Genomic DNA, 26,306 nt, shown 5'->3' with positions numbered 1-26,306 from the left:
TCTCAGCGCTGCCTTATATAATAGACAGGGCAATAAAATGCGGACAGCGGATACTATAATGTGAGGGAAGACTGTTCTGTAGTTGGGGTTTGTGCGCTCGCTGTATTCCTGGCCTGGTATTTAGAGGAGTGATATTCCATCTGTTGCAAGTTATTGCACTGTCCCTTTAAAATAATAAAGCTCCTTCTACTGATGCATATCTGGGACCTCTGATGATCACGTCTGGGGGTCTGTATTTATATTCGGGAGGATCTGACACAGTAAGTGCATGGCTATGATACGAGGGGTCTGTATTGAGATCAGAGGTTCTAGCTATAGTATATTTGAAGATGGAACCCCTCTTTAATGTTTAACATGTCCCCGTAGTAGTATACCAACTACTCGCCATTCTGATCATATCAATTCCATTACCCCTTAATTTCCCATACTTTACCCCTACATCATTACTAATCCCGCGTACCATGTCTGTGCTTCTACATGTTATTACTATGTCCCTATGTCATCACTTTGCATCTGTATACCATTACTAGGACTCCATGCGCCATCTTTGTTTCCTTACATATCCTTCCTATAGTCCATAAGCCTCCACATGTCATTACAATACCCAAGTTATCCCGGTCCCTAACATATTTGCGCCCCCGTGTACCATTACTGCATCCCTGCCTGTCATTCAGATGCCCTGATCACCATCGTATCCCATATTCTATCGCTCCGCTCCTACATGCCTCTTGCTTCACGAAGCTTCTAATTGTGACTTGTATAATGTATGAATCCCCTAAGCAATGTCTAATGATCCCACAGGGTTTGGCGGTGCTGGTTCTTTTTTGCGTATTCAACGAAGAGGTCCAAGAGGGTTGGAAAATCGTATGTCTTGGCAAGAAGGGCCAGGTAGAGGAATCGTCCAGACAGGCTCCGATGGGGGTAATACACGGTTTTGTTTTTGCATGCTGGTATTAGTAGTAACCATTGTGTTATATATGAATCTGATGCAGCTCAAATGGTCCTTGAACCAATAATTATTTTTGTTTTCCCGCTTTACATCCAGGGTCCCAATGCTTACAATAACACGGCCTTATTTGAGGAGAGCGGTCTGATCAGGATCACATTAGGAGCGTCCACAGTCTCCTCCGTCAGCAGTGTCCGCACCGCACGGACTCACTCCAGTCACAGAGCCTATCTGAGGTAGACCAGTTCAGTTCACTCCAAAAATCTGATTGATAGTGCAGCGTGGGACGCATGGGACACGGTGTGACTACTACCAAGCTGCTTTTCCTGTTCTCTGCTGTCATTTAAAACAGACTGGTTGCTATGAATGACTCATCCTAACAACCATGGGCTTTACAACCTAGCAACCGGTTTGATTCAGGTCTGTCAAGGAAAAGAGGATTGTTAGTACTTTAACCAGGCTTCTCTCTACCTCTTTAATGCATTGGATTCTGTAAAATTTGAAATGGGTACTTTTTAGGAACATATTAAAGGGATTGTCTGATTTAGAAAACCCATTTCTAAATACCGTATTAGGGAATTCTGAGTTAAAGGGGTGTTCTCTGTTCAGGACCTCTATCTATTAGCCAGGGCAGAGCTACAAAGAGGACCTAGCATGTCTGTGTATTACATGAACAGTCCATTGATTTTAAAGAAAACTGTGTAATACTTGATTTCTCCTGTGGGGACGCTGCAGGGAAATTGAATACTTACTGCCATGTTCCCAAGGTGATGCTGATCGCTGGGGGTCTCAGCAGTAGGACACCATTATGATCAGCTTATCTTCCGGGGACCGTTCTAACAAAAAGGGATTGTCCAAAGCGGAAAACGCCTGATGTTGTAATGGTGGGGGGGGGTAGGGAAACGGACAAGTGAGCCCTAATCTACCCGCCACTCTGTCCCTGCCTACTTGCAACGACCCGCCCTAGACGACGGGGTACAACTGGGCGGCGGTCCCTGCGCTCAGTAAGTGCATGACAAACACGACAAACAAACAAGGGAACACAAGCAAGGGAAATGGGCAGTTGCTCGCGGAAACACCGTGAGCAACAGAGTAGTGAACGAGCCGAGTCAAGCCAGGAGAGTGCGAGGTACAAAGCGAAAAGCAGAAGAGTAGTCGGTAAGCCAGGGTCTGTATGGAGCAGGATCAAAAAGTAGCAGGAGCTGTAGCTGGGCCAGGAAACCTCAAGGAAAGAATTCACAAGCACAGATGGACAGGAAGAGCAGGCTTAAATAGACCGAGGGCGGGAGCTAGCTGAGTCTGGCCAGGTTGCGATAGGCTCTCCCACTCCTAAGCCTGCCAGCCTGAGTGGAGGAAGCTGGTGTCTGTCTCAGGGATGTACACTCAGGTGTTGACTGATTAATTCTGGGAGTTAACCCTGAAGCAGTGCCTGGCAGATCCTTTACAGTACCCCCCCTTTTATGAGGGGCCACCGGACCCTTTCTAAGTGGACCTGGCTTACTGGGGAAACGCAGGTGGAACCTCCTGACCAATACCCCAGCGTGAACATCCCGGGCGGGTACCCAAGTCCTCTCCTCGGGCCCGTATCCTCTCCAATGGACCAGGTACTGGAGGGAGCCTTGGACCATCTTGCTGTCCACGATCCTGGCCACCTCAAATTCCACCCCCTCAGGGGTGAGGACGGGAACAGGAGGTTTCCTCGAGGGGGCCAAGGACGGGGAGCAGCGTTTCAGGAGGGAGGCATGAAACACGTTGTGTATACGAAAAGACGGGGGTAACTCCAGCCGGAAAGAGACAGGACTGAGGACCTCAATGACCTTATACGGCCCAATAAACCGGGGAGCAAACTTTTTGGACGGAACCTTGAGACGCAAGTTCCTGGATGACAACCACACCAGATCCCCGAGCACAAACAGGGGGTTAGCAGAACGTCTTCTATCGGCCTGAGCCTTCTGTATGCTCTGGGACGCCTCTAGGTTCTTCTGAACCTGGGCCCAGACTGTGCACAGATCCCGATGAACGACCTCCACCTCGGGATTGTTGGAACAACCAGGTGAAACGGAGGAGAACCGTGGATTAAACCCAAAATTACAGAAAAAGGGAGAGACCCCTGACGAGTTACTGACCCGGTTATTAAGGGAAAATTCGGCGAGGGGAATGAAAGAAACCCAATCAAATTGACAGTCAGAGACAAAACATCTTAAGTATTGTTCTAGAGACTGATTAGTCCTCTCCGTTTGGCCATTGGTTTCAGGATGGAAGGCAGAGGAGAAGGACAGATCAATCCCCAACTTATTACAGAAGGCTCTCCAAAACAATGAAACAAATTGTACCCCTCTGTCAGAAACAATATTGACGGGGACCCCATGGAGACGCAGGATGTGTTTGATAAACAAGGTAGCCAACGTCTTGGCGTTGGGTAGTTTCTTGAGGGGCACAAAGTGGCACATTTTACTGAAGCGGTCTACCACCACCCACACCACCGACTTGCCTTGGGATGGAGGCAAATCGGTGATAAAATCCATGGAGATATGTGTCCAAGGTCTCTGGGGAATGGGCAACGAACGCAGTAAGCCCGCTGGTCGGGACCTGGGAGTCTTGGACCTGGCACAAACCTCACAGGCGGCGACGTAGGCCTTAACGTCTTTAGGCAAACCAGGCCACCAATAATTTCTGGTAATGAGGTGTTTGGTACCCAGGATGCCTGGATGGCCAGATAGTGCGGAGTCGTGATTTTCCCTAAGTACCCTTAGCCGGAATTGCAGGGGAACAAACAGCTTGTTCTCAGGAAGGTTCCCAGGAGCTGAACCTTGATCAGCAGCAATTTCAGAGACTAAATCGGACTCGATAGAGGAAATGACTATACCTGGAGGCAAAATACAAACAGGATCTTCCTCCGAAGGAGGGCTGGCCATGAAGCTACGCGACAGTGCATCCGCCTTAATATTTTTAGACCCGGCCCTATAGGTAACCAAAAAATTGAATCTGGTAAAAAACAACGCCCATCGAGCTTGTCTCGGGTTTAGCCTCCGGGCAGATTCTAGGAAAACCAGATTCTTGTGGTCGGTAAGGACCGTTACCTGGTGCCTAGCCCCCTCCAGGAAGTGGCGCCACTCTTCAAATGCCCATTTAATGGCTAAAAGTTCGCGGTTGCCAATATCATAGTTACACTCCGTGGGCGAAAACTTCCTAGAAAAGTAAGCACAGGGGCGGAGATGGGTGAGGGAGCTGGTACCCTGGGACAAGACGGCCCCCACTCCCACCTCGGACGCGTCAACCTCCACAATAAATGGCTCCCTTTGGTTGGGCTGAACCAGCACGGGGGCCGAGATAAAGCACTTCTTGAGGGTCTCAAAAGCCTGGACGGCCTCAGGGGGCCAATGGAGGACATCAGCACCCTTGCGAGTGAGGTCCGTAAGAGGCTTAGCGACGACCGAGAAGTTAGCAATAAATCTCCTGTAATAGTTAGCGAACCCCAAAAAACACTGTAGCGCTTTCAGGGAGGCAGGTTGGACCCATTCAGCCACAGCCTGAACCTTGGCAGGGTCCATGCGGAATTCATGAGGAGTGAGGATTTGACCTAAAAATGGTATCTCCTGTACCCCAAATACACATTTTTCGATTTTGGCAAACAGTTTGTTTTCTCGAAGGACCTGGAGCACTTTCCTGACATGCTCTATGTGGGAGGACCAGTCCCTGGAAAACACCAATATGTCATCAAGGTACACTACAAGAAATATCCCCAGGTAATTTCTCAAAATCTCATTTATGAAGTTCTGGAAGACCGCAGGGGCATTGCACAACCCAAAGGGCATGACGAGGTATTCGAAATGGCCTTCGGGCGTGTTAAACGCAGTCTTCCACTCATCCCCCTCTTTGATGCGAATAAGGTTATACGCCCCCCGTAGATCCAATTTAGAGAACCATTGGGCCCCCTGAACCTGATTAAAGAGATCAGGAATCAAAGGAAGGGGATACTGGTTCCTTACCGTGACCTTATTCAGGCCACGGTAGTCAATGCATGGCCTAAGACCCCCATCCTTCTTCCCTACGAAGAAGAAGCCAGCACCTACCGGAGAAGAAGAGGGACGAATGTAACCCTTGGCCAGGGATTCCTGGATATACTCCCTCATGGCTTCACGTTCGGGACAGGAAAGGTTAAATATTCTACCCTTAGGAAGCTTAGCTCCTGGTACCAATTCGATAGCGCAATCGTATTCTCTATGAGGCGGTAATACTTCGGAGGCCTCTTTAGAGAAAACATCAGCGAAGTCCTGAACAAACTCGGGTAGCGTATTCACCTCCTTAGGGGGAGAAATAGAATTAACAGAAAAACATGACGTACAACATTCATTACCCCATTTGGTTAGCTCCCCAGTATTCCAGTCAAACGTGGGATTATGCAACTGCAACCAGGGAAGACCTAGAACCAAATCGTACGATAATCCCTGCATCAATAGTACAGAGCACTGCTCCAAATGCATGGAGCCAACAAGGAGTTCAAAAACAGGGGTATGCTGTGTAAAATAACCATTAGCAAGAGGAGTGGAGTCGATACCCACTACCGGAACAGGTTTAGGCAAATCAATCAGAGGCATAGCAAGAGACATAGCAAATTCCACAGACATGATATTAGTAGATGACCCTGAATCCACGAAGGCACTGCCGGTAGCAGACCTACCACCAAACGAGACCTGAAAGGGAAGCAATATCTTAGTACGTTTCATATTTACGGGAAATACCTGTGCGCCCAAGTGACCTCCCCGATGATCACTTAGACGCGGGAGCTCTCTGGCAGCATTCTTACGCTTGGGACAGTTGTTTACTTGATGCTTGACATCCCCACAGTAGAAGCAGAGACCATTCTTCCTGCGGAATTCTCTACGTTGTTGAGGGGACACGGAGGCCCCGAGTTGCATAGGTATTTCTGAGTCTTTAGGGGACAAACGAAGCAACGGGACTTCGGGAGGCATCATGGGGGAGTCGGAGGAAAAAACACATAAACGTTCACGTTGTCGTTCCCTGAGACGTCGGTCAAGTCGTACCACTAAAGCCATAACCTGGTCTAGGGAGTCAGAAGAGGGATAGCTAACTAGCAGGTCTTTCAGGGCGTTCGACAGACCCAACCTAAACTGGCACCTTAAGGCAGGGTCATTCCACCGAGAAGCTACGCACCACTTCCGAAAGTCAGAGCAATACTCCTCAACAGGTCTCTTACCCTGACGTAAGGTCACCAGCTGACTCTCGGCAAAGGCAGTTCTGTCAGTCTCGTCATAAATAAGTCCGAGGGCAGAAAAGAAACAATCAACGGAGGAAAGTTCAGGGGCGCCAGGAGCCAAGGAGAAGGCCCACTCTTGGGGCCCTTCCTGGAGCCGGGACATAATTATACCCACCCGCTGGCTCTCAGAACCTGAGGAGTGAGGCTTTAAGCGAAAGTAAAGCTTACAACTCTCCCGAAAGGAGAGAAAAGCCCTCCGGTCACCTGAGAACCGGTCGGGCAACTTGAGGTGGGGTTCAAGGGGTGCGGTGAGGGGAACTACCAAGGTAGCATCAGGCTGGTTGACCCTCTGAGCCAGGGCCTGGACCTGTAGGGAGAGACCCTGCATTTGCTGAGCCAGGGTTTCACGGGGTTCCATAATGGTGTCAGGGACCAGGGTAGACTAGGTATAAGGCTTGTGAATTTGTAATGGTGGGGGGGGGTAGGGAAACGGACAAGTGAGCCCTAATCTACCCGCCACTCTGTCCCTGCCTACTTGCAACGACCCGCCCTAGACGACGGGGTACAACTGGGCGGCGGTCCCTGCGCTCAGTAAGTGCATGACAAACACGACAAACAAACAAGGGAACACAAGCAAGGGAAATGGGCAGTTGCTCGCGGAAACACCGTGAGCAACAGAGTAGTGAACGAGCCGAGTCAAGCCAGGAGAGTGCGAGGTACAAAGCGAAAAGCAGAAGAGTAGTCGGTAAGCCAGGGTCTGTATGGAGCAGGATCAAAAAGTAGCAGGAGCTGTAGCTGGGCCAGGAAACCTCAAGGAAAGAATTCACAAGCACAGATGGACAGGAAGAGCAGGCTTAAATAGACCGAGGGCGGGAGCTAGCTGAGTCTGGCCAGGTTGCGATAGGCTCTCCCACTCCTAAGCCTGCCAGCCTGAGTGGAGGAAGCTGGTGTCTGTCTCAGGGATGTACACTCAGGTGTTGACTGATTAATTCTGGGAGTTAACCCTGAAGCAGTGCCTGGCAGATCCTTTACAGATGTTATATTATTATTTATTTTTATCTTGCTGACTTTTCTGCAGGGAAAACATTGCAGCTCGCCAGGGATCCGCCAAAGATCAGAGTCATCACTCCGGTCCTACTGACCTAGACATGGCAATGTTTCATCGAGATGTTGGAGGAGGTAAGAAGACTCTCCCTAAATAGAACTAGAATGCTTTGTAAAGTAGGGGTCCTTTTACATGGCCCAATAATGACCGTGAAAATGAGCGCCGATCGACGAGATAGCTTGTCGATCGGCGATCGTTTGCTGCTTTCACGAGAGCAATGATTGGTAATGTATGGGGACGATTGATCGCTGCCGACTAGCGACCATTTTATTGGCTGCATAAATGAACAGATCAACTGATGAACAAGCGTTTTCTCGTTCATCGGCTGATCATTGCCCTGTTTACACAGGGCAATGATCAGGAACGAGTGTCCGTATGATTGGTCATTTGCTCGATTATTGGCCCATGTAAAAAGGCTTTGAAGGTCGGTTGTCCAAAGTTAGAAAAACATGGCTGCTTTTTTTCAAAAACAGCGCTACACCTGTCCATTGGTTGTGTCTGATATTGCAGATCCATTGAAGTCAAGGGAGCTAAGCTGCTATACCACACACAACCCGTTGACCGGTGCGGCACAGTTTTTGGAAGAATGCAGCATTGGTTTTCTAATCCTGGAAACCCCTTTAAGGGGCACATTTCCTCACACCTGCCAGGTTAAGCTGATCGGATTAATCTACATTGACCATCACTTGGATTTATTAAAGGATATGTGTCACTAGGCACACCCATTCATATTAGGGGCATCTATTTTATAGATACCCTAACATTACAGGGCCTACCTGGTGACACATACCCTGTAGTTTAGCCTCCCAAATAATATAGCCAATGTAATCTCACTAGGACAAGATTCTGATTCGGACAGTGACCTTTCTTTGGATGAAGAGCACAGCCTGTCTATACCTTCATCGGAGAGTGAAGAAAATGTCCGCCCTCGTAGCAGGTTCCCACGTCAGTTTAAACGGGCAGCCCACAGTGAGAGACTCCTGACCAACCCAGCGAATCACAGTCCTAAAGGTGACGGCTGAGTTCAATATATCTTCTCTAAATTTTCATATTATATAATGCTCTCCCATGTGCAGCCACATGCATCCCTTTCTTAAAGGGGAACTCCAGTCCCAACGATCTTCTAAAATGTCATTGATACATGTGAGAAGATCACATTTCTGGAGTCGATGATCTTGACCTCTAATTTCATGAGTCAAAGGCTCTACACAGAACTCAAACCACTTTGGCACTGGTCAGAGATTTCAATGGCAGTGTGAATGTGACCGAAATCTCTGAGCAGTGCAAAAGGGGTTTCAGTGCAAGGCTATAACCCCATCGAAGCCCTAAAGTTCCGTCTATATGGAACACTTAGTATATTCAGTGACATTACAACGCTTAATAATGAGTAGACACCTCTCTTTCCTTACAGATATGGATGGCAATGACTTGATGTCCTATTGGCCGGCCCTGGGGGAAACAGAAGGGCCGCCAAACTCATTGCAGAAATGGGGGTCTGAAAGGAAACTTGGTCTCGATCTCAACAAAGACGCAGCTAACAATAACCAACCGGACCTGACCAGTGGGGATGAAAATTCCCTCACACATTCCCATAGACAGAGAAAAGGTAACTGGACTAGGGTCATACACAAACCGGACTTTCACAAATGCATTAAATGTGTATGAATGTTTTGTGTAGTATTGCTTTTTAAAGGGGTTGTCCTATCTGGAGTACCCCTTTCCATATGTCCTCTTTACAGGGGTTCCCCTGCTGGCGTACTCGGCGTGACCATGTAAATGAATGGCTATAGGGGAAAGGAGTGGCCGCACGGAGCTGCCCCCAGCACTAATAGATCACCATGAGTTAAATTAGAGGATAGGGGACGGCTTTACTCTAAGAAGGGGCTGTGCAGTTGGGAAAACCCCATTAAGAGGTTGCACCCATTGACCTACATCATACTAACTAAAGATGACATGTAAATTTGGCAAAAACAAATATGGTTATCATTTTCACCAGGTGCACCGAGTTATAGGACAGACTAGACCTTTAAGAATTCCAAAATAGATTTTCCAAAAATATTTCCTAATAGATACTTATGTTGTATTTTTTTCCCACTCAGGAATCTTGAAGAATCGACTTCAGTATCCACAAGGTTTGCCATCCATGGGTAGGATGACAAATGAATTATCGTGGTATAAGACCTCCACGTTGGGTCACAGAGCGGTACCGGCAGCCTCGTATGGCAGAATGTATTCTGGAGCTGGCAGTCTCTCTCAGCCGACCAGCAGATACTCTTCTCGAGAGCAGCTTGACATGCTGATGAGAAAGCAGATGTCCCGAGAGCAACTGAGTAGGAATAATTCCCGGGAGCTTCTGGAAGCCGTACCCAGTAGACATGGATCTCGAGAAGAACTTGATACCATCCCCAGCCGTCATGGCTCAAGAGAACATCTGGATAGTATTTCCAGTCGACATGGATCAAGAGAACATTTAGAAAGCATATCAAGCCGACACGGTTCTAGAGAACATTTAGACCAGTCCGACATGAGAAGTGATAGGAAGGATAATATACCTAGAAGGCATGCATCTAAGGAGCACCTAGAAGAGATTCATAACCGATATGGGTCAAGAGAGCAACTTGACCCGGGGCCGGTAAGAGAGCGGTCTCGAGAATGGGTAAACACTTTGCCGAGCAGGCAAGTATCTAGGGAGAGAATGGACTCTATATTAAACAGACATCCTTCTAAGGAACAGCTAGACCTTCAGCTGAGAAGACATCCTTCCAGAGAGCAGCTAGCATCTACTAGGCAACTGTCGAGGGAACAATTGGACTTTTTATCAAGAAGGTCTAATTCCAGAGACCACCTGGACACAGTGCCTAGTACACATTCATGTACAGATAACTTAGAACCTCTTTCTAGAAGGCAACCATCTAGAGAAAATTTGGAGACTCTTTCAAAAAGGCTTCCATCTAGGGACAACCTTGAACCTCTCTCTAGAAGACAACCTTCCAGAGAAAATCTAGACACCGTTCCCAGTCGACATCCGTCCACCGAACAGCTAGATATTCTATCATCGATCCTCGCGTCATTTAATACATCCGTCCTTTCATCCAATAATTCAGCCCAGCAAACAGTGAGCCCTTCAGTGCAAAACTCCTCAACCCCATCTCTGCTGTGTTCTTCTACACCACATTCTGCTACATCACACAGCATATCCGAGATGTCTGCAGATTCTGAGTAAGTCAAAGCCCAGAAGATATTTAAGGGTAGAAAATCTGACATTTTATTGAAAACATTTTATGTATAAGTGGAATTTTTTTTCAAATTTGACAAACAGAATCGGCTATACAGAGGACTACCTACATAATCCATGTGTTGACTCTAGGGAAAGGCTGAACACCCCCAAAATTTTTTTGTGAAAACAGCCAGCGCTCTCCTTAGCAATGGAGATAGACCTGCTCACTAATTGCAAATGCAAGTAGAATTGCATTGTTCTTGGAATCAGGGGATGAGACTCTGCCTGTCGATATATCCGATAGATTTGAAGGGGTTGTCTGGTTTAGAAAACCCATTTTCATACACCCCATTAGAAAATTCTGAGTTAATAGAAGGGGGTCCTTTGTTCAGGACCCTCATCTCTTGGCTAGAGTGGGAAGTGGTTACATAGAGCGCCTCTCTCTCTGGTGGACCGGTCCTGTATTACACAGACAACACATTGATATGAATGTACACTGTGTAATGCTTAATCTCCCCTGTGGTGGCACTGCAGGGAAATGGAACACATACTGCCAGGTTTTCTCACAGATCACAGCTGGTGGTCCCAGTAGGATGACACTTTGGGATCAGCTTATGGTGAAGAAACCCTTCTAACAAGTAGGGATTGTACAATGCGGAGAACCCTTTTAAGATGTTTTGTGTTTTGTGTTTTTTTTAGAGAGATTGCCATTTTTGTTTTCCACTGTAGCAGTAATTGTTTCTGATTATGTCCAACTGACACAGGTGCACAGCTCCTTACAGTATATCAGAACTTTCTGTTGTGATGAGCCATGCCCCTGGCGTTATTGGAGGGGTTTGAGTCTCTGGGTGTAAAACATGAATGCTTCTTTTCACTGACCGCAAGCACAGATCTTGAAAATGGTGAGGAATTTTTACAGGAAGTATTTGAAAAAATTGCAGAACTTTTCATTATACAATGATTAAGTTTTTTTGTGTTTTTTTTTTTTACTTCAAACCGGAAAAAAAACCTTTCGCGTTAAGGCTGTAAAGAGGACAATGGAGGACGGATATAAACTAGTCTTATATATGTTTTTTTTTTCAGGTTAGTGAGAAATGATGGTCATTCCTGAAAAAAACCCCAACGGGAGCAGAAGAAGAGGAAGATACTATGGGCAGCTGTGTATGCAAGCACCTGGTTACATATTTGCTAGCAGAGGTCTGTAGTCCACCCGCCCGCTGGCCTGAGACGTGACTGAGCAGAAGGAGGTCAGAAATCTCAGGTAACCATTTACCAACTGCAATACCGAAGCCAAGATCGACCATCAACAAGTGCGCACAACCACGACGGGAAGGAAGTGTGTCAGAGCGCTGACGCAACCAAACGCTGTATCTACGTATCGTCCGAAACGCTTGCTGCGGGAGACTCCTTTAAATAGATGGTCATCAGGGGGACAGAGGTTCACATAAACTGAACAGACATTTTTTTATACATTTTTGTACGTTTGTAACCAGAGCTAAAAAAAAAGGAAGAAAAAAAAACAGAAAATTTTTATCCTTATTTTTGGGAGCAATTTGTCGATGTCATTCCAATGCAGACAATGTCCTTGTTGGGGGTTGCTTAAGGGGGATAGGAGAAAAATGGGACGACGTTTGGATATTGAAAAACGTAGTGGAAAATCCGATGGATTAGGAGGAACTTACTACACAGGGTGAGAGGGGGAAAAATGTGTGTATTGTAATATGATTGTATAAAAAGAAACTATGATGAAAATGTTATGGTGTCTGGAGTTCCTTACATATGGGAAATGTATGGTATACCCCTCGCCTTTACAGACTACAGGCAGCCATTGTGTGGGCTGCACCAAGTCTCAACATTCCTTGGGAAATTTAAAGGGCATGTCCATCATTAATCTACATGAAAAGTTCAGTCATTTTATAAATATATTACTTATCTTGTACTGAGTCTGATTTATACTCCAGAGCTGCATTCACAATTCTGTCGGCTTCAGAGCTGGAATCTTGCCGCATCCCCTGCTTGGTTTAGTGTCTGCACAGAGCTTGCTCCTGGTGATTTGCAGGCTGCGACTGGGAATTAGTACAAGATAAATGCTGACCTTTTTATGCAGATTATATCTATATATAAGCAGTTAAAGGGGTTGTCCAGAATTGGAAAATCATGGCTGCTCTTCCAAAAACAGTGCCACACTGGGTTGTGTTTGGTATTGTAACTCAGCGCCATTGAAGTGAATGTGGCCTAAGTTGCAGTTCCACACACAACCTGATCACAGGTGTGGTGATGTTTTTGGAAGAAAGCCATGTGGGTTTTTTTTCTAATACTGGACAACCAGTGCTGTTGAAAGGTGGACATATCCTTTAAGGACATGACCCTGCTGCGTAGAATGGGGTCCAAAAATCTATATTTTCCGAAAAATAGGTATAAACGGAAGCCTCCTCAATATTTGGTACTGATTTGTCAATATCTGTAGTGCATCGCCTATAGGTCATGGGTAAATTTGCAAGACCTTACTCTTGAGTCATTACAAAATTCCCTGTTCTGCTCTAGCGGTCCGCACAATTCGGTCCTGGGTGCCAGTGAGGACCCCGAGGTGTAAGGCTTCCTAATTCATTGGAGACACTCTGTGCCTCATACCTCTTTGATGATATTATTATATGATGTTACTTCTGAATTTCTTGGCAACATTCGCAGATTGGCTGTAGTCTGTGTAGGTAACATGTTAACAGATGGGAGTCGGAGGCAGGGTTACTTGAAACAAACCTTAATTGGAGCTTTAAGAAGTGTTTAATTGTCCAAATATTACACTCCATTTGCTCTTCCTTTAAAGAGCGATATAAACAGAGCTACTTTTATAGAATGTCCAACGATGCGCAGGTGTAGCCATGTCTCCTCTGCTTCCTGCTGAATTCTCCTGGTCGATTGCCTGTGACTATAGTATGCAAGCACGACTGTACGTAATATAACCTCCAATGGCCTCTCAATATAGCAGGATGAGCCGGTTACACCCACATGGTCTCACATCCAGTCACAAAGGGGTTAAAACACAAAAACGGTCACGAAAGTCAAAGCCCATGCTTGGAATGCGTACGGGATTCATTAACAGAAAAACATCGGGACACATTTATCAAATAAACAACGCTAAATATGGTTGTTAGAAAAAATGGCGCAAATGACATGCACCATATTTATTCTTGGTTGTGCCAAATATATAATCGACTTGTGCTATATATTTTTTTCTACTTGGGGGACATACGTAGGTGGGGTAGGGGTGTGTTTAGTATTACTTCAGTAGTAGCAAATATATAATGTATCCTGGGCCATTTTGATACATTTGCCGCAATTTGTGCTAAATTTAACGTCTTGTTTTTCCTTCGTTGTTCTGACACTATAGATAAATGTACCCCAATGTTTTTGCTGTTATTTATTTTACAGTATATCACAGTATGTTATCTTTGCAGCAGCCATGTATACAGCTCTGTGTCCAGACTGTGAATAACAAAGCTCTCTCTCCCACTCTCCCAGCAGGAAGTTACAGCAAAATCTGAAGCACCTATCAGCGCTTGATTCTGACCAATTAGCCGTATTTCATCAATCCCTTGTGTCTTTTATTCTAAACTTGAGGAAAAACCCCTCAGTGCAAATGATCACCTCCCTTTATCAATGTAATGCAGTTGCAGTCAGAAGAGGCGAAGTTGTGGTTTTGATTGACAGTTAAACAGCATTTCCAATCATTTATAAAAAATATATTTATGGTAAGGCCAAACAAAGGGGGGGGGGGGGGCCCGAGACATGGCTGAGAGGCAGACGCAAAAATGCAACAACATACTGTTCGGCTTCTTTCTTGCAAAAACAGTGCCACACCAGTCCACAGGTTGTGTGTGGTATTGCAGCTCAGTCCCATTCACTTCACTAGAGCAGAGCTGCAATACCGGACACAACCCATGGGCAGGTATGGCGCTATTTCATGGAGAAAGAAGCCATGTTTTTCTAATTCTGCGACATCCTCTTTATTGGCCGCATGATTTTGCCGGTAAACAGCAGTATGAAATGCAGTGAGTTATGAAATAACAAGACCCATGCCATTACATATTTAAAAATATAACTAGCGTCTCTTTAAATTTGAATTAATTAATAAGCAGAATCTAAAATTTTAATTTTAAAAAGTAATTTTTCCGGCCAAGCTGCGAGAATCCTCCTCATTATATGGATGGTAAACAGAATAAAAGAATATGAAAGGACATGATGTAAAAATAAGGAAGAAATAGATCACGGGAAAAGTATTTGGAAAAACTGGTAGGAATTTGGAAGTAAAAGGAATTAAAAGGGAAAGAAAGAGGGAGGGAAAAGGAAGAGGAAATTTGTTTGTTTGGTTGTATTTTTTTTTTCCGGACCAGGTACATGGTAGGGGGATATTAGAAATAAATTGGTTATGTAAAAAAAAATAAATATAAATTTGAAAAATGGTGTCTCGGCCGCCCCATGTGACCTTACCCTTACAATAACAAACGGTGATGCACTGATATATTTTTTTTTTTGTGTGATGTTTCAACCCAAACGTTCCAAAATGTTGACATTCTTAGGCACCATGCACACAACCGTAATTTTGGTCTGCAATTGCGGATCAAAATACGGTTCCATCCACTTCTATGGCCCACGGACACCTTCCCATATATTTACGGGAAGGTGTCCGGGCGTAGAAAGCATCCGTAAAAAATAGGACATGTCCTATTTTTTGATTTTACGGACCATGCTCCCATAATAAGAGCACGGCCCACAAATGCGGATGACTGTCCACGGCCGCCCGTGCCGTTAACCACAGACCGCGATTACAGGCACGGTCGTGCGCATGGGGCCTTAATCGGGACCCAGACAAGCTTTACCCAAATCATGCTCAGATCCACCTATCTGGCCTAGCTCTGTCCAGATATGTGGATTTCCAGGCCACCTGGTCAAATATATAAACATTCTATAGAATTGCTGTTCAGCAGCTATCTACAACAGCTAGACTGCTTGCTGACAGTTTCCACATACATAGACATTTTTGGAAGACACTACAAACCCCGACCTGGGAACACAGTGGAGGTGCACTTTAATAAACCAAAAACATTAATGAAGTAATAAGGAATTAAGCGTTCCGATCTCTCTCAATCACTTTTGGCACAATGTCTGCATGTATCAATGTTGCAATGGCTGAAAAAAATATGGTAATATTCTGTGCCGCGGAGCTCCAGCGCTGTGAATCCTGCAGATGGACATTATGTAAAAAAAAAAGGACAGAAAAAGTAATCCAACGTATAAATAAAAGTATTCATGCAACCCAGAAACCGGTGCCGTATGCCGACATATACGTGTGTGTATAGCGGCATACATCTACGTGTGCGTGTGGTCTTGGCGTGTTTTTGTTCTTGGCTCTTTGTTATCTGTTGTTTAAACAGAAAAATGAACAAACGTGTTTATTTTTTCAGAAATGTATATAAAGATTGAATCTCAAAATTCTATTTGTTACGCATATTTATACTACGGCCTATTTATTTTACTTACGTGACTCATTTGTAAGCAAATTTTTGTTTTTGTGTTTTTTGATAAATATTTATGATGGTTATTATCCCCCCCCCCAAAAAAAAAAGACTCCAAAATCTTTTTTTTTTTATTAGTTTTTTAAACAAATAAGATTGTAATGGAAAATATGAAATTTGGGTGTTTTTTATTTTTTTCAGCAATTTTTTTTTACATTTATTTTCCTTTTAATTGTCTTATGCAGAGGAAAGAGAGAGTAGATTTCTGAAAACGGCAGTATTCACTTTCATTAGTTTTAAATTTATTTTTCAAACTTTATATGTAAAACACACGCGCGCACGCACACTTTCTTTTTAAAGGGAAACTCCAGAAAATTTATCATTGTAATTATTTGTTAGGGAGTTGGGAGAATTTCCTTTTGAATCAGATTTTTTTCAAACACCAAACTTGCTAGGCAGTGCCTCAATAAGGTTTGTTGCCTAGCAACTGTTGCCAACAGCATTGGGTGACCACAGGCAATCTCCACCCTGCTGTGGTGTCAGTCGAAGGAAAACAGAAGGGCTGGTGGTTCATATTGATACACGGCAACATTGCAGTGTGGTTATCAGGTAGGGAGGCAGCACGTTTTTCTGAGGCCCAATATGGTTCCTCTGTACTTTATGATTAATGGTACATTAAACAAATATAATCATACTTATCCAGAACGCCCTCCTGGGATGACGTTTCAACAGAAATTCAGTCCGAAAAACCGCACCGCCAGGTGGTGCGATTTTTCGGACGGAAGGTGCTGCAGGTTCCAGGTCACTTACGCTGCACATTTTTTACGCAGCGTATCCGACCCGTGGGAAACCGGCCTTCCAGTTACACACGCAGAGCAACAATTAAAAATATATTATTTTTTTTTGTCATAGGGATTTATTTCCACATTTTTAATTGAAGAAAAAAGCCACAAACACCTAGACGATGCTGCATTAATATAAATAACTGCAGACGATTATGGGACAGATTTTCTTTTGTATGAAATTTTGTTTTTGGTTTTCATTTGTTGGTCGAAGAATGAAACAAAAAAAAGTTATTTCATTTGTTTCTTGTAAAATTGTAAAAGTAAAGCTCCAGATTTGACAATAAAAATATTGTAAAATGAGTTTGTCGGTGTCTGGTCAAAGTCTTCTAGATGTTACAACGAAACCTTACAACTCCCATCATTCTGAGAGTTGTCATTTTACAACAGCCACAGGTTGGAGGCCACTACCATAGAGGCTTTTGGTCCTATTTTACCTTTATTTCTTTATTACAAAAAATTAAATGCCTGCTGCTGCCATTGGGGTGAACTCTCCCTCAATAATAAAACTGTCTAGCTCCACCTAGTGGTTGCTGGAGGCAGCCAGAACTTTATCATTTTACAGGGTGAGTTTACCTTTACAATTATTTTTTTCTACTCTATTGCAGCTAAAATAAAAATGAAGCAACTTTACTCTGTAAACAATGTATACAGCTCCTCTGCCAACCTGTGTGTTTCCAAGGTTACAGACTACAAACTAACCCTGTTTGTAGTCTAATGCTGCAGTCCTGTGTTACGTGTTACAGCCCCATCTTTCTCCAATTAAAAGCCCCAGAAATCATGGAAAAACATGCAATTCCATAAGGGACAAGATTATATTCTCCAAAGAGGACATTATACAAGATCGACAGTGTAAATACAGGATTTTTCACAACTATTTGCCCTACTTTAATTTGCAGCTTGCATGAAGAATTTGTGTCTGTAGGTGCAGTGGACCTGAAATGTTTATGTTGCTGCCCCGTGCTATGGATTTACGTGTGGACAGAGGACTCCAGGAATTATTAACAGATGTCTATAGAGCAGAAAAACCACCAGCATTTCCATATATATAATCATGAATACGGGAAAGCTGTGTCATGGCAGCCTAATAATTTTTTTATGGCTAGGATGAAATGCTCTTCAAAGGGGCTGTCTACTTGGGAAACCCCTTTTTGATAGAAGTCTATGAGCTGTAATATGTGGGAAACGTGGCAGCAGTGTTTAATTTCTCTGCAGCGCCACCACAGGAGAAATTAAGAATTACACTGTTTCAACGGAAATCAATGGCTGTCCGTGTAATGCATGGATGCAGGGCCGGCCTTAGGGGTGTGCGACCTGTGCCTTTGCACAGGGTGCATCACTCCAGCAGGTGGAAGGGGGCGCTGCTCTGGCTCCCTTCCCCTGCTTGTTTCAGAAGCGCCCAGGCCTGGCGACTCAGCAGTCGCCTTTCCGCCCCGGGCGATTCTTCACTCAGTAGCATTGCTACTGCTGTAGCAGCTATAGTGGCTGCTAGCGTTGACACCGGGCACAAGGGCGTCCGCGTCGGGCTCCCCCATGGGTGGCAGCGCCGCTAGAAGCCACAGCGGTAGCGACGGCACTATAGCAGAGTATCTACTAGCGCCACTGTAGCTCCCTGAAGGAGCAGAATCCCCATATGGTCGAGGATTCCGCTCCTGGAGCGCTCAGTTTTATGTCTCTGTCCATATTTCGACAGTGACATCAGGTGGAACTCCTGAAGCTTTGCCGACTCTGTGACCGGGGATTCCACTCCAGGAGAAGCCAATGATGTCACTGTCCATAAATGTACACAGATGACAGGAGCTTCTCCCGGAGTGGAATCCCCAGTCACAGCGTCGGCAACGCTGTGGACGGGGATTCCGCTTCAGGAGTTGCCCCTAATGTCAATGTCCATATATGGATTCTGCTCCTTTAGGGAGCTACAGTGGTGCTATCTACAGCAAGGGGGGGGGGGGGGGATTCAAATTTTTAACATGTTCCCTGTTTTGCGGACAAAGATCTATGCGTTGGGGGGGGGGGTCGCGTTGTTTTGCGGTGTATCACGCCATGAAAAACTATTCTAATAATAAAATAAAACAATTACAATGTTCCAAATACGCCCTATATTAAAGTGGACTTTAAATAAAGAAATTCCCTGTCCAGAATGTTTTAGTGTGGATTTCCACACTATGTATATAATTACATAAGCGTACATATACCTACCTACCGACGCTCATTAAAATGAAACACCCATTATGTACATTCAATATCTAAAGCCTGCTCAGCCCATTTAGTTAGGCTGTGGACTCTCCCGGCTAATGCACAGATACAGTGCCAGGAGCAAGCTCAGTACATATATACAGCACCAGAACAAAGCCAAGTACATAAATACAACACCAGAACAAAGCTCAGTACATATATACAGCACCAGAACCAAGATCAGTACATATATACATAGCACCAGAACCAAGCACATAAATACAACACCAGAACCAAGCTCAGGACATATATACTCACCAGAAGCAAGCTCAGCATATAAATACAGCACCAAGCTCAGTACATATATACAGTACCAAAACAAAGCTCAGCATATAAATACAGCACCAGAACCAAGCTGAGTACATATATACACAGCACCCCAACAAAGCTCAGTATATAAATACAAACACCAGAACAAAGCTCAGTACATATATACAGCACCAGAACCAAGATCAGTACAATACATAGCACCAGAACCAAGCACATAAGTACAACACCAGAACCAAGCTCAGTAAATATATACTCACCAGAACCAAGCTCAGCATATAAATACAGCACCAGTACAAAGCTCAGCACATATATACACAGCACCACAACAAAAGCTCAGTACATAAATACAGCACCAGAACAAAGCTCAGTACAAATACACAGCACTTAGAACCAAGCTCAGCACATATATATATATATATATACATATACATACACATACACAGCACCAGAACAAAGCTCAGTACATATATATGGCACCAGAACAAAGCTCAGTACATATATACAGCATCAGAACAAAGCTCTATGCATATATACTCACCAGAACCAAGCTCAGTACATAAATACAGCACGAAAACCAAGCTCAACACTGTATTTATGTACTGAGCTTGGTTTTGGTATTGTATTTATGTATTAAGCTCTCTTCTGGTGCTGTATATATGTACTGAGCCTGGTTCTGGTGAGTATATGTACCGAGCTTGGAACTGGTGTATATATGTACTGAGCTTGTTTCTGGTGTTGTATATATGTACTGAGCTTTGTTCTGGTGCTGTATATATGTACTGAGCTTGGTTCAAGCACATATATGTACTGAGTTTTGTTCTGGTGCTGTATAGCAGTACTGAGCTTTGTTCTGGTGCTGTATATATGTACTGAGCTTGGTTTTGGTGCTGTATATATGTACTGAGCTTGGTTTTGGAGTTGAATATATGTTATGAGCTTCTCTTTGGTGGTGTTTATATGTATTGGGCTTGGTTGTTATGATGTATATAACTCCAGAACCAAGCTCAGTACATGTATACAGCATCAGAACTAAGCTCAGTACAAGCACAAATGCAGCTCAGTACAGAGATAATTTGTAAATTCAGTTTAAGCCCTGTCATATAAGTTTGTATGGCATAAAACTACAGCTCCCAGTATGACCAGAATGATGTTAAGGATATGCTGGGAGTTGTTGTTTCACAAAAAAAGAACGATAATACTGATCAGTCACAAGGAGAACAAACATTTACATTTAGTAACTCACCGGTGACGACTTCTCAGATTGGAATCGTTGTTTTTCTCTTTTCTTTGGTCCTCTATGATGACTTCTCCCGGCCACGACTCATTACTGCAGTTTGCCGCTCAGATGTCTTCAGCTTCTCACTTTTCCAACATTTCCGCACCTATAAACAAAAGATAAAATTGTCATGCTCCAGCACTCGATGCTCCTAAATAGAATAGTACTATACACTGTACTCCTGAATATAATAGTACTATACACTGCACTCCTGAATAGAATAGTACTATACACTGCGCTCCTGAATAGAATAGTACTATACACTGTACTCCTGAATATAATAGTACTATACACTGTGCTCCTGAATATAATAGTACTATACACTGCACTCCTGAATATAATAGTACTATACACTGTGCTCCTGAATATAATAGTACTATACACTGTGCTCCTGAATATAATATTATACACTGCGCTCCTGAATATAATAGTACTATACACTGCGCTCCTGAATATAATATTATACACTGTGCTCCTGAATATAATAGTACTATACACTGCGCTCCTGAATATAATAGTACTATACACTGTGCTCCTGAATATAATATTATACACTGTACTCCTGAATATAATAGTACTATACACTATGCTCCTGAATATAATAGTACTATGCACTGTGCTCCTGAATATAATAGTACTATACACTGTGCTCCTGAATATAAAAGTACTATGCACTATGCTCCTGAATATAATAGTACTATGCACTGCGCTCCTGAATATAATAGTACTATACACTGTGCTCCTGAATATAATAGTACTATGCACTGTGCTCCTGAATATAATAGTACTATGCACTGTGCTCCTGAATATAATAGTACTATGCACTGCGCTCCTGAATATAATCGTACTATACACTGTGCTCCTGAATATAATCGTACTATACACTGTGCTCCTTATACACTGCGCCCCTGAATATAATCGTACTATACACTGTGCTCCTGAATATAATAGTACTATGCACTGCGCTCCTGAATATAATAAAACTATACACTGCACGCCTGAATATAATAGTACTATACACTGTACTCCTGAATATAATAGTACTATACACTGTACTCCTGAATATAATAAAACTATACACTGCACGCCTGAATATAATAGTACTATACACTGTACTCCTGAATATAATAGTACTATACACTGTACTCCTGAATATAATAGTACTATACACTGTGCTCCTGTATATAATAGTACTATACACTGTGCTCCTGAATATAATAGTACTATACACTGTGCTCCTGAATATAATACTATACACTGCGCTCCTGAATATAATAGTACTATACACTGCGCTCCTGAATATAATAGTACTATACACTGCGCTGTTGAATATAATAGTACTATACACTGTGCTCCTGAATATAATAGTACTATACACTGCGCTCCTGAATATAATAGTACTATACACTGTACTCCTGAATATAATAGTACTATACACTGTGCTCCTGAATATAATAGTACTATGCACTGTGCTCCTGAATATAATAGTACTATACACTGTGCTCCTGAATATAATAATACTATACACTGTGCACCTGAATATAATAGTACTATGCACTGTGCTCCTGAATATAATAGTACTATGCACTGCGCTCCTGAATATAATAGTACTATACACTGTACTCCTGAATATAATAGTACTATGCACTGTTCTCCTGTATATAATAGTACTATACACTGCGCTCCTGAATATAATAGTACTATACACTGTGCTCCTGAATATAATAGTACTATACACTGCGCTCCTGAATATAATAGTACTATACACTGTGCTCCTGAATATAATAGTACTATACACTGCGCTCCTGAATATAATAGTACTATGCACTGTTCTCCTGTATATAATAGTACTATACACTGCGCTCCTGAATATAATAGTACTATACACTGTGCTCCTGAATATAATAGTACTATACACTGCGCTCCTGAATATAATAGTACTATGCACTGTTCTCCTGTATATAATAGTACTATACACTGCGCTCCTGAATATAATAGTACTATACACTGTGCTCCTGAATATAATAGTACTATACACTGTGCTCCTGAATATAATAGTACTATACACTGTGCCCCTGAATATAATAGTACTATACACTGTACTCCTGAATATAATAGTACTATACACTGTACTCCTGAATATAATAGTACTATGCACTGTTCTCCTGTATATAATAGTACTATACACTGTGCTCCTGAATATAATAGTACTATACACTGTGCTCCTGAATATAATAGTACTATACACTGTGCTCCTGAATATAATAGTACTATGCACTGTTCTCCTGTATATAATAGTACTATACACTGTGCTCCTGAATATAATAGTACTATACACTGTGCTCCTGAATATAATAGTACTATACACTGTGCCCCTGAATATAATAGTACTATGCACTGCTCTCCTGAATATAATAGTACTATACACTGCGCTCCTGAATATAATAGTACTATACACTGCGCTCCTGAATATAATAGTACTATACACTGCACTCCTGAATATAATAGTACTATACACTGCACTCCTGAATATAATAGTACTATACACTGTACTCCTGAATATAATAGTACTATACACTGTACTCCTGAACATAATAGTACTATACACTGCACTCCTGAATATAATAGTACTATACACTGTACTCCTGAATATAATAGTACTATACACTGTACTCCTGAATATAATAGTACTATACACTGCACTCCTGAATATAATAGTACTATTCAATGTATTCCTAAATATAATAGTACTATACACTGTGCTCCTGCATATAATAGTACTATACACTGCACTCCTGAATATAATAGTACTATACACTGCACTCCTGAATATAATAGTACTATACACTGTGCCCCTGAATATAATAGTACTATACACTGTGCTCCTGCATATAATAGTACTATACACTGCACTCCTGAATATAATAGTACTATACACTGTGCTCCTGCATATAATAGTACTATACACTGTACTCCTGAATATAATAGTACTATACACTGTGCTCCTGAATATAATAGTACTATACACTGTGTTCCTGAATATAATAGTACTATACACTGTGCTCCTGAATATAATAATACTATACACTGCACTCCTGAATATAATAGTACTATACACTGTGCTCCTGTATAAAATTGTGTCAAACACTGTAAAGTAATGCACCACACACAGGGCCTTTTACACCTGCCGATATTCAACCGATGCAGCTAGCGTCGATCAACGATACATCATTGATAGGCGCTAGTTTGCTCCTGTCACATGGAGCTATGGATGGGGACGAGCGGTCGTTACTCCGAACAATCTTCCCCATCCATTACGATCACGCAGTCAGTGCGTCTCCCTGTTTACACAAGAAGATGTGCTGCCGACAACGAGAAGATTTAACTTTTTAAGACTATACGACCGGCAGATGATGGAGCATTTTGTTCGTTCATCTGCTGATCGCTGCCTTGTTTACACAGGGCAATTATCGGCAACGAGCGTTCTAAGAACGCTGGTCTGCCCGATAGCTGCCCAGTATAAAAACCCCTATAGCGTCTCTCATATAGCCCCCTGTAGAAAGTAGCGTTCCCTGTAGTTAGTGCCCACTTGTCCTCCCCTGTAGTTGGTGTCCCCTATATAGTGCTCTCCTGTAGTTATTGTCCCCTATATAGCGCTTCCCTGTAGTTATTGTCCCCTATATAGTCCTCCCCTGTATTTCGTGCCCCCTATATAGTTCTCCCCTGTAGTTATTTTCCCCTTATAGTGCTCTCCTGTAGTTATTGCCCCCATATAGTGCTCTCCTGTAGTTATTGTCCCTTTATAGTGCTCTCCTGTAGTTATTGCCCCCATATAGTGCTTTCCTGTAGTTATTGCCCCCATATAGTGCTCTCCTGTAGTTATTGCCCCCATATAGTGCTCTCCTGTAGTTATTGCCCCCATATAGTGCTCTCCTGTAGTTATTGCCGCCCCCATATAGTGCTCTCCTGTAGTTAGTCCCCTTATAGTGCTCTCCTGTAGTTATTGCCCCCATATAGTGCTCTCCTGTAGTTATTGCCCCCATATAGTGCTCTCCTGTAGTTATTGCCCCCATATAGTGCTCTCCTGTAGTTATTGCCCCCATATAGTGCTCTCCTGTAGTTATTGCCCCCATATAGTGCTCTCCTGTAGTTATTGCCCCCATATAGTGCTCTCCTGTAGTTATTGCCCCCATATAGTGCTCTCCTGTAATTATTGCCCCTATATAGTGCTCTCCTGTAGTTATTGCCCCCTATAGTTAAGGCCCACAATAAAAGGAAAAATAACATATTCTTACCTGTCCCGTTGCCGCGTCATCCTCCAGCGACACCAGTCCTCCTCCAGCGGAACAACGAGCGGCGCTATGACGTCATCGCGCAAACTGCATCATCACTAAAGTGCCGAATGACGAGCATCATGTGCTTCGCCAGGGCAGCATGGGGCGCACCGGCCGGATCCAACCCCTGGGCTGTGTGGCACTACCTACAAGGGGGCCGTGGGCTGTGTGGCACTACCTACAAGGGGGCTGTGGGCTGTGTGGCACTCCCCACCAGGGCGCTGTGTGGCACTATCTACAGGGGGAATCTGTGAGTGGGGGGCTGATGGTTATTTTACTGAGTGGGGGGCTGATGGTCATTTTACTGTGAGTGGTGGGCTGATGGTCATTTTACTGAGTGGGGGGCTGATGGTCATTTTACTGTGAGTGTGGGGCTGATGGTCATTTTACTGTGAGTGGGGGGCTGATGGTCTTCAAGTGGTTTCCACCTCTTACCTCCAATTGAAATTAACGGGAGCCAGAAAATACCTGCGGCGCCCGTTCAGAGCTTTTTTGTCTGCGCCTTTTGCATTTGCTTCAACGGCTGAAGAAAAAAACGCAAAAAAAACAACGCCGTCAATTCCTGAAGGAATTTTTTTTGCCTTACAAAAAACGCTGTGTGAACATACCCTACGAGTGTAGTGCTTGTTTTTAGCCGTTTTCGGTCTTTCTTGAAACAATTTTTGGTAGGGGCCCTGAGGAAATTTTATTTTTCCAGTGCTGCCTCGAGTCCGAAAACGTTGGTAAACTCTGTACTAGACTACAAGGTCACGCAAGGATCCCGTTGTGGAGCAGCTCAGTTCGTCGTGGGAACGGGGCCTAAGCGAGTACAATTTTTGTTTGGGGGCACGATCTACAAGGAAAAGGTGGGGGAATCTACTGGGGACACTATACTGTGTGGGGGCCACTAGGCGGACATTAAACTGTGTAGGGGTACTACATGGGGCATAATATTGTGTGCACAATTAGAGGTCAAAATACTGTGTCCTTGAAGGGGTTGTAATATATAAAATATTATTATACTGTATTAAAAGGGGCATTATACTTTATGGGGCATTTTTTGTTTAATGAAGGGGAGTGGGGCACCGAAAGATAATTTCGCACGGGGTGCCGTCTGACCTAAGGCCGGCCCTGCATGGATGTGGTGGGTCCTCCAGAGAGATATGCTCTTTGTAGATGTGAATTGGAGACCCTCTTTTATTAATTCAGAATACCCTAATAGAGTATGTAACAATGGGTTTTCTTACACCTTTAACCCCTTGGCGACATGTGATGTAATGGCATCACAGCTGCCAAGGGGGGAGGGGGGGGGAGCACGAGGCGGGCTCACGGGCAGAGCCTGCTCCTTACTCCGCAGGTGTGGACTGTATG

The 26,306-nt window shown here is 43.7% G+C and overlaps 1 protein-coding gene and 1 long non-coding RNA gene across 4 annotated transcripts in view; one reads left to right on the top strand and one right to left on the bottom strand.

The window, feature by feature from the left end:
- The window catches only part of CELSR3 (cadherin EGF LAG seven-pass G-type receptor 3), a 105,779-nt gene extending 90,204 nt beyond the window's left edge, over window positions 1-15,575 (top strand). For 2 of the 3 annotated variants that reach the window (XM_075831746.1, XM_075831745.1), the window contains 7 exons: window positions 802-921; window positions 1,046-1,182; window positions 7,243-7,343; window positions 8,107-8,280; window positions 8,681-8,875; window positions 9,369-10,488; window positions 11,570-15,575. In XM_075831746.1, the coding sequence (XP_075687861.1) occupies window positions 802-921; window positions 1,046-1,182; window positions 7,243-7,343; window positions 8,107-8,280; window positions 8,681-8,875; window positions 9,369-10,488; window positions 11,570-11,597 (1,875 nt within the window). In that variant the 3' untranslated portion in view covers window positions 11,598-15,575. Of the gene's footprint in view, window positions 1-801; window positions 922-1,045; window positions 1,183-7,242; window positions 7,344-8,106; window positions 8,281-8,680; window positions 8,876-9,368; window positions 10,489-11,569 lie in introns of those variants that run through there. The other variant, XM_075831747.1, reaches the window with a different exon arrangement.
- LOC142656824 (uncharacterized) overlaps window positions 1-26,306 on the bottom strand; it is a 53,858-nt gene that overhangs the window by 18,742 nt on the left and 8,810 nt on the right. The window lies entirely within an intron of this gene.

This window comes from Rhinoderma darwinii, chromosome 7 (assembly GCF_050947455.1).
Source record: "Rhinoderma darwinii isolate aRhiDar2 chromosome 7, aRhiDar2.hap1, whole genome shotgun sequence".
Taxonomy (NCBI): Eukaryota; Metazoa; Chordata; class Amphibia; order Anura; family Rhinodermatidae; genus Rhinoderma; species Rhinoderma darwinii.
The sequence above is the reverse complement of the archived record's forward strand: the minus strand, read 5'-3'. Positions and strand labels throughout refer to the sequence as shown.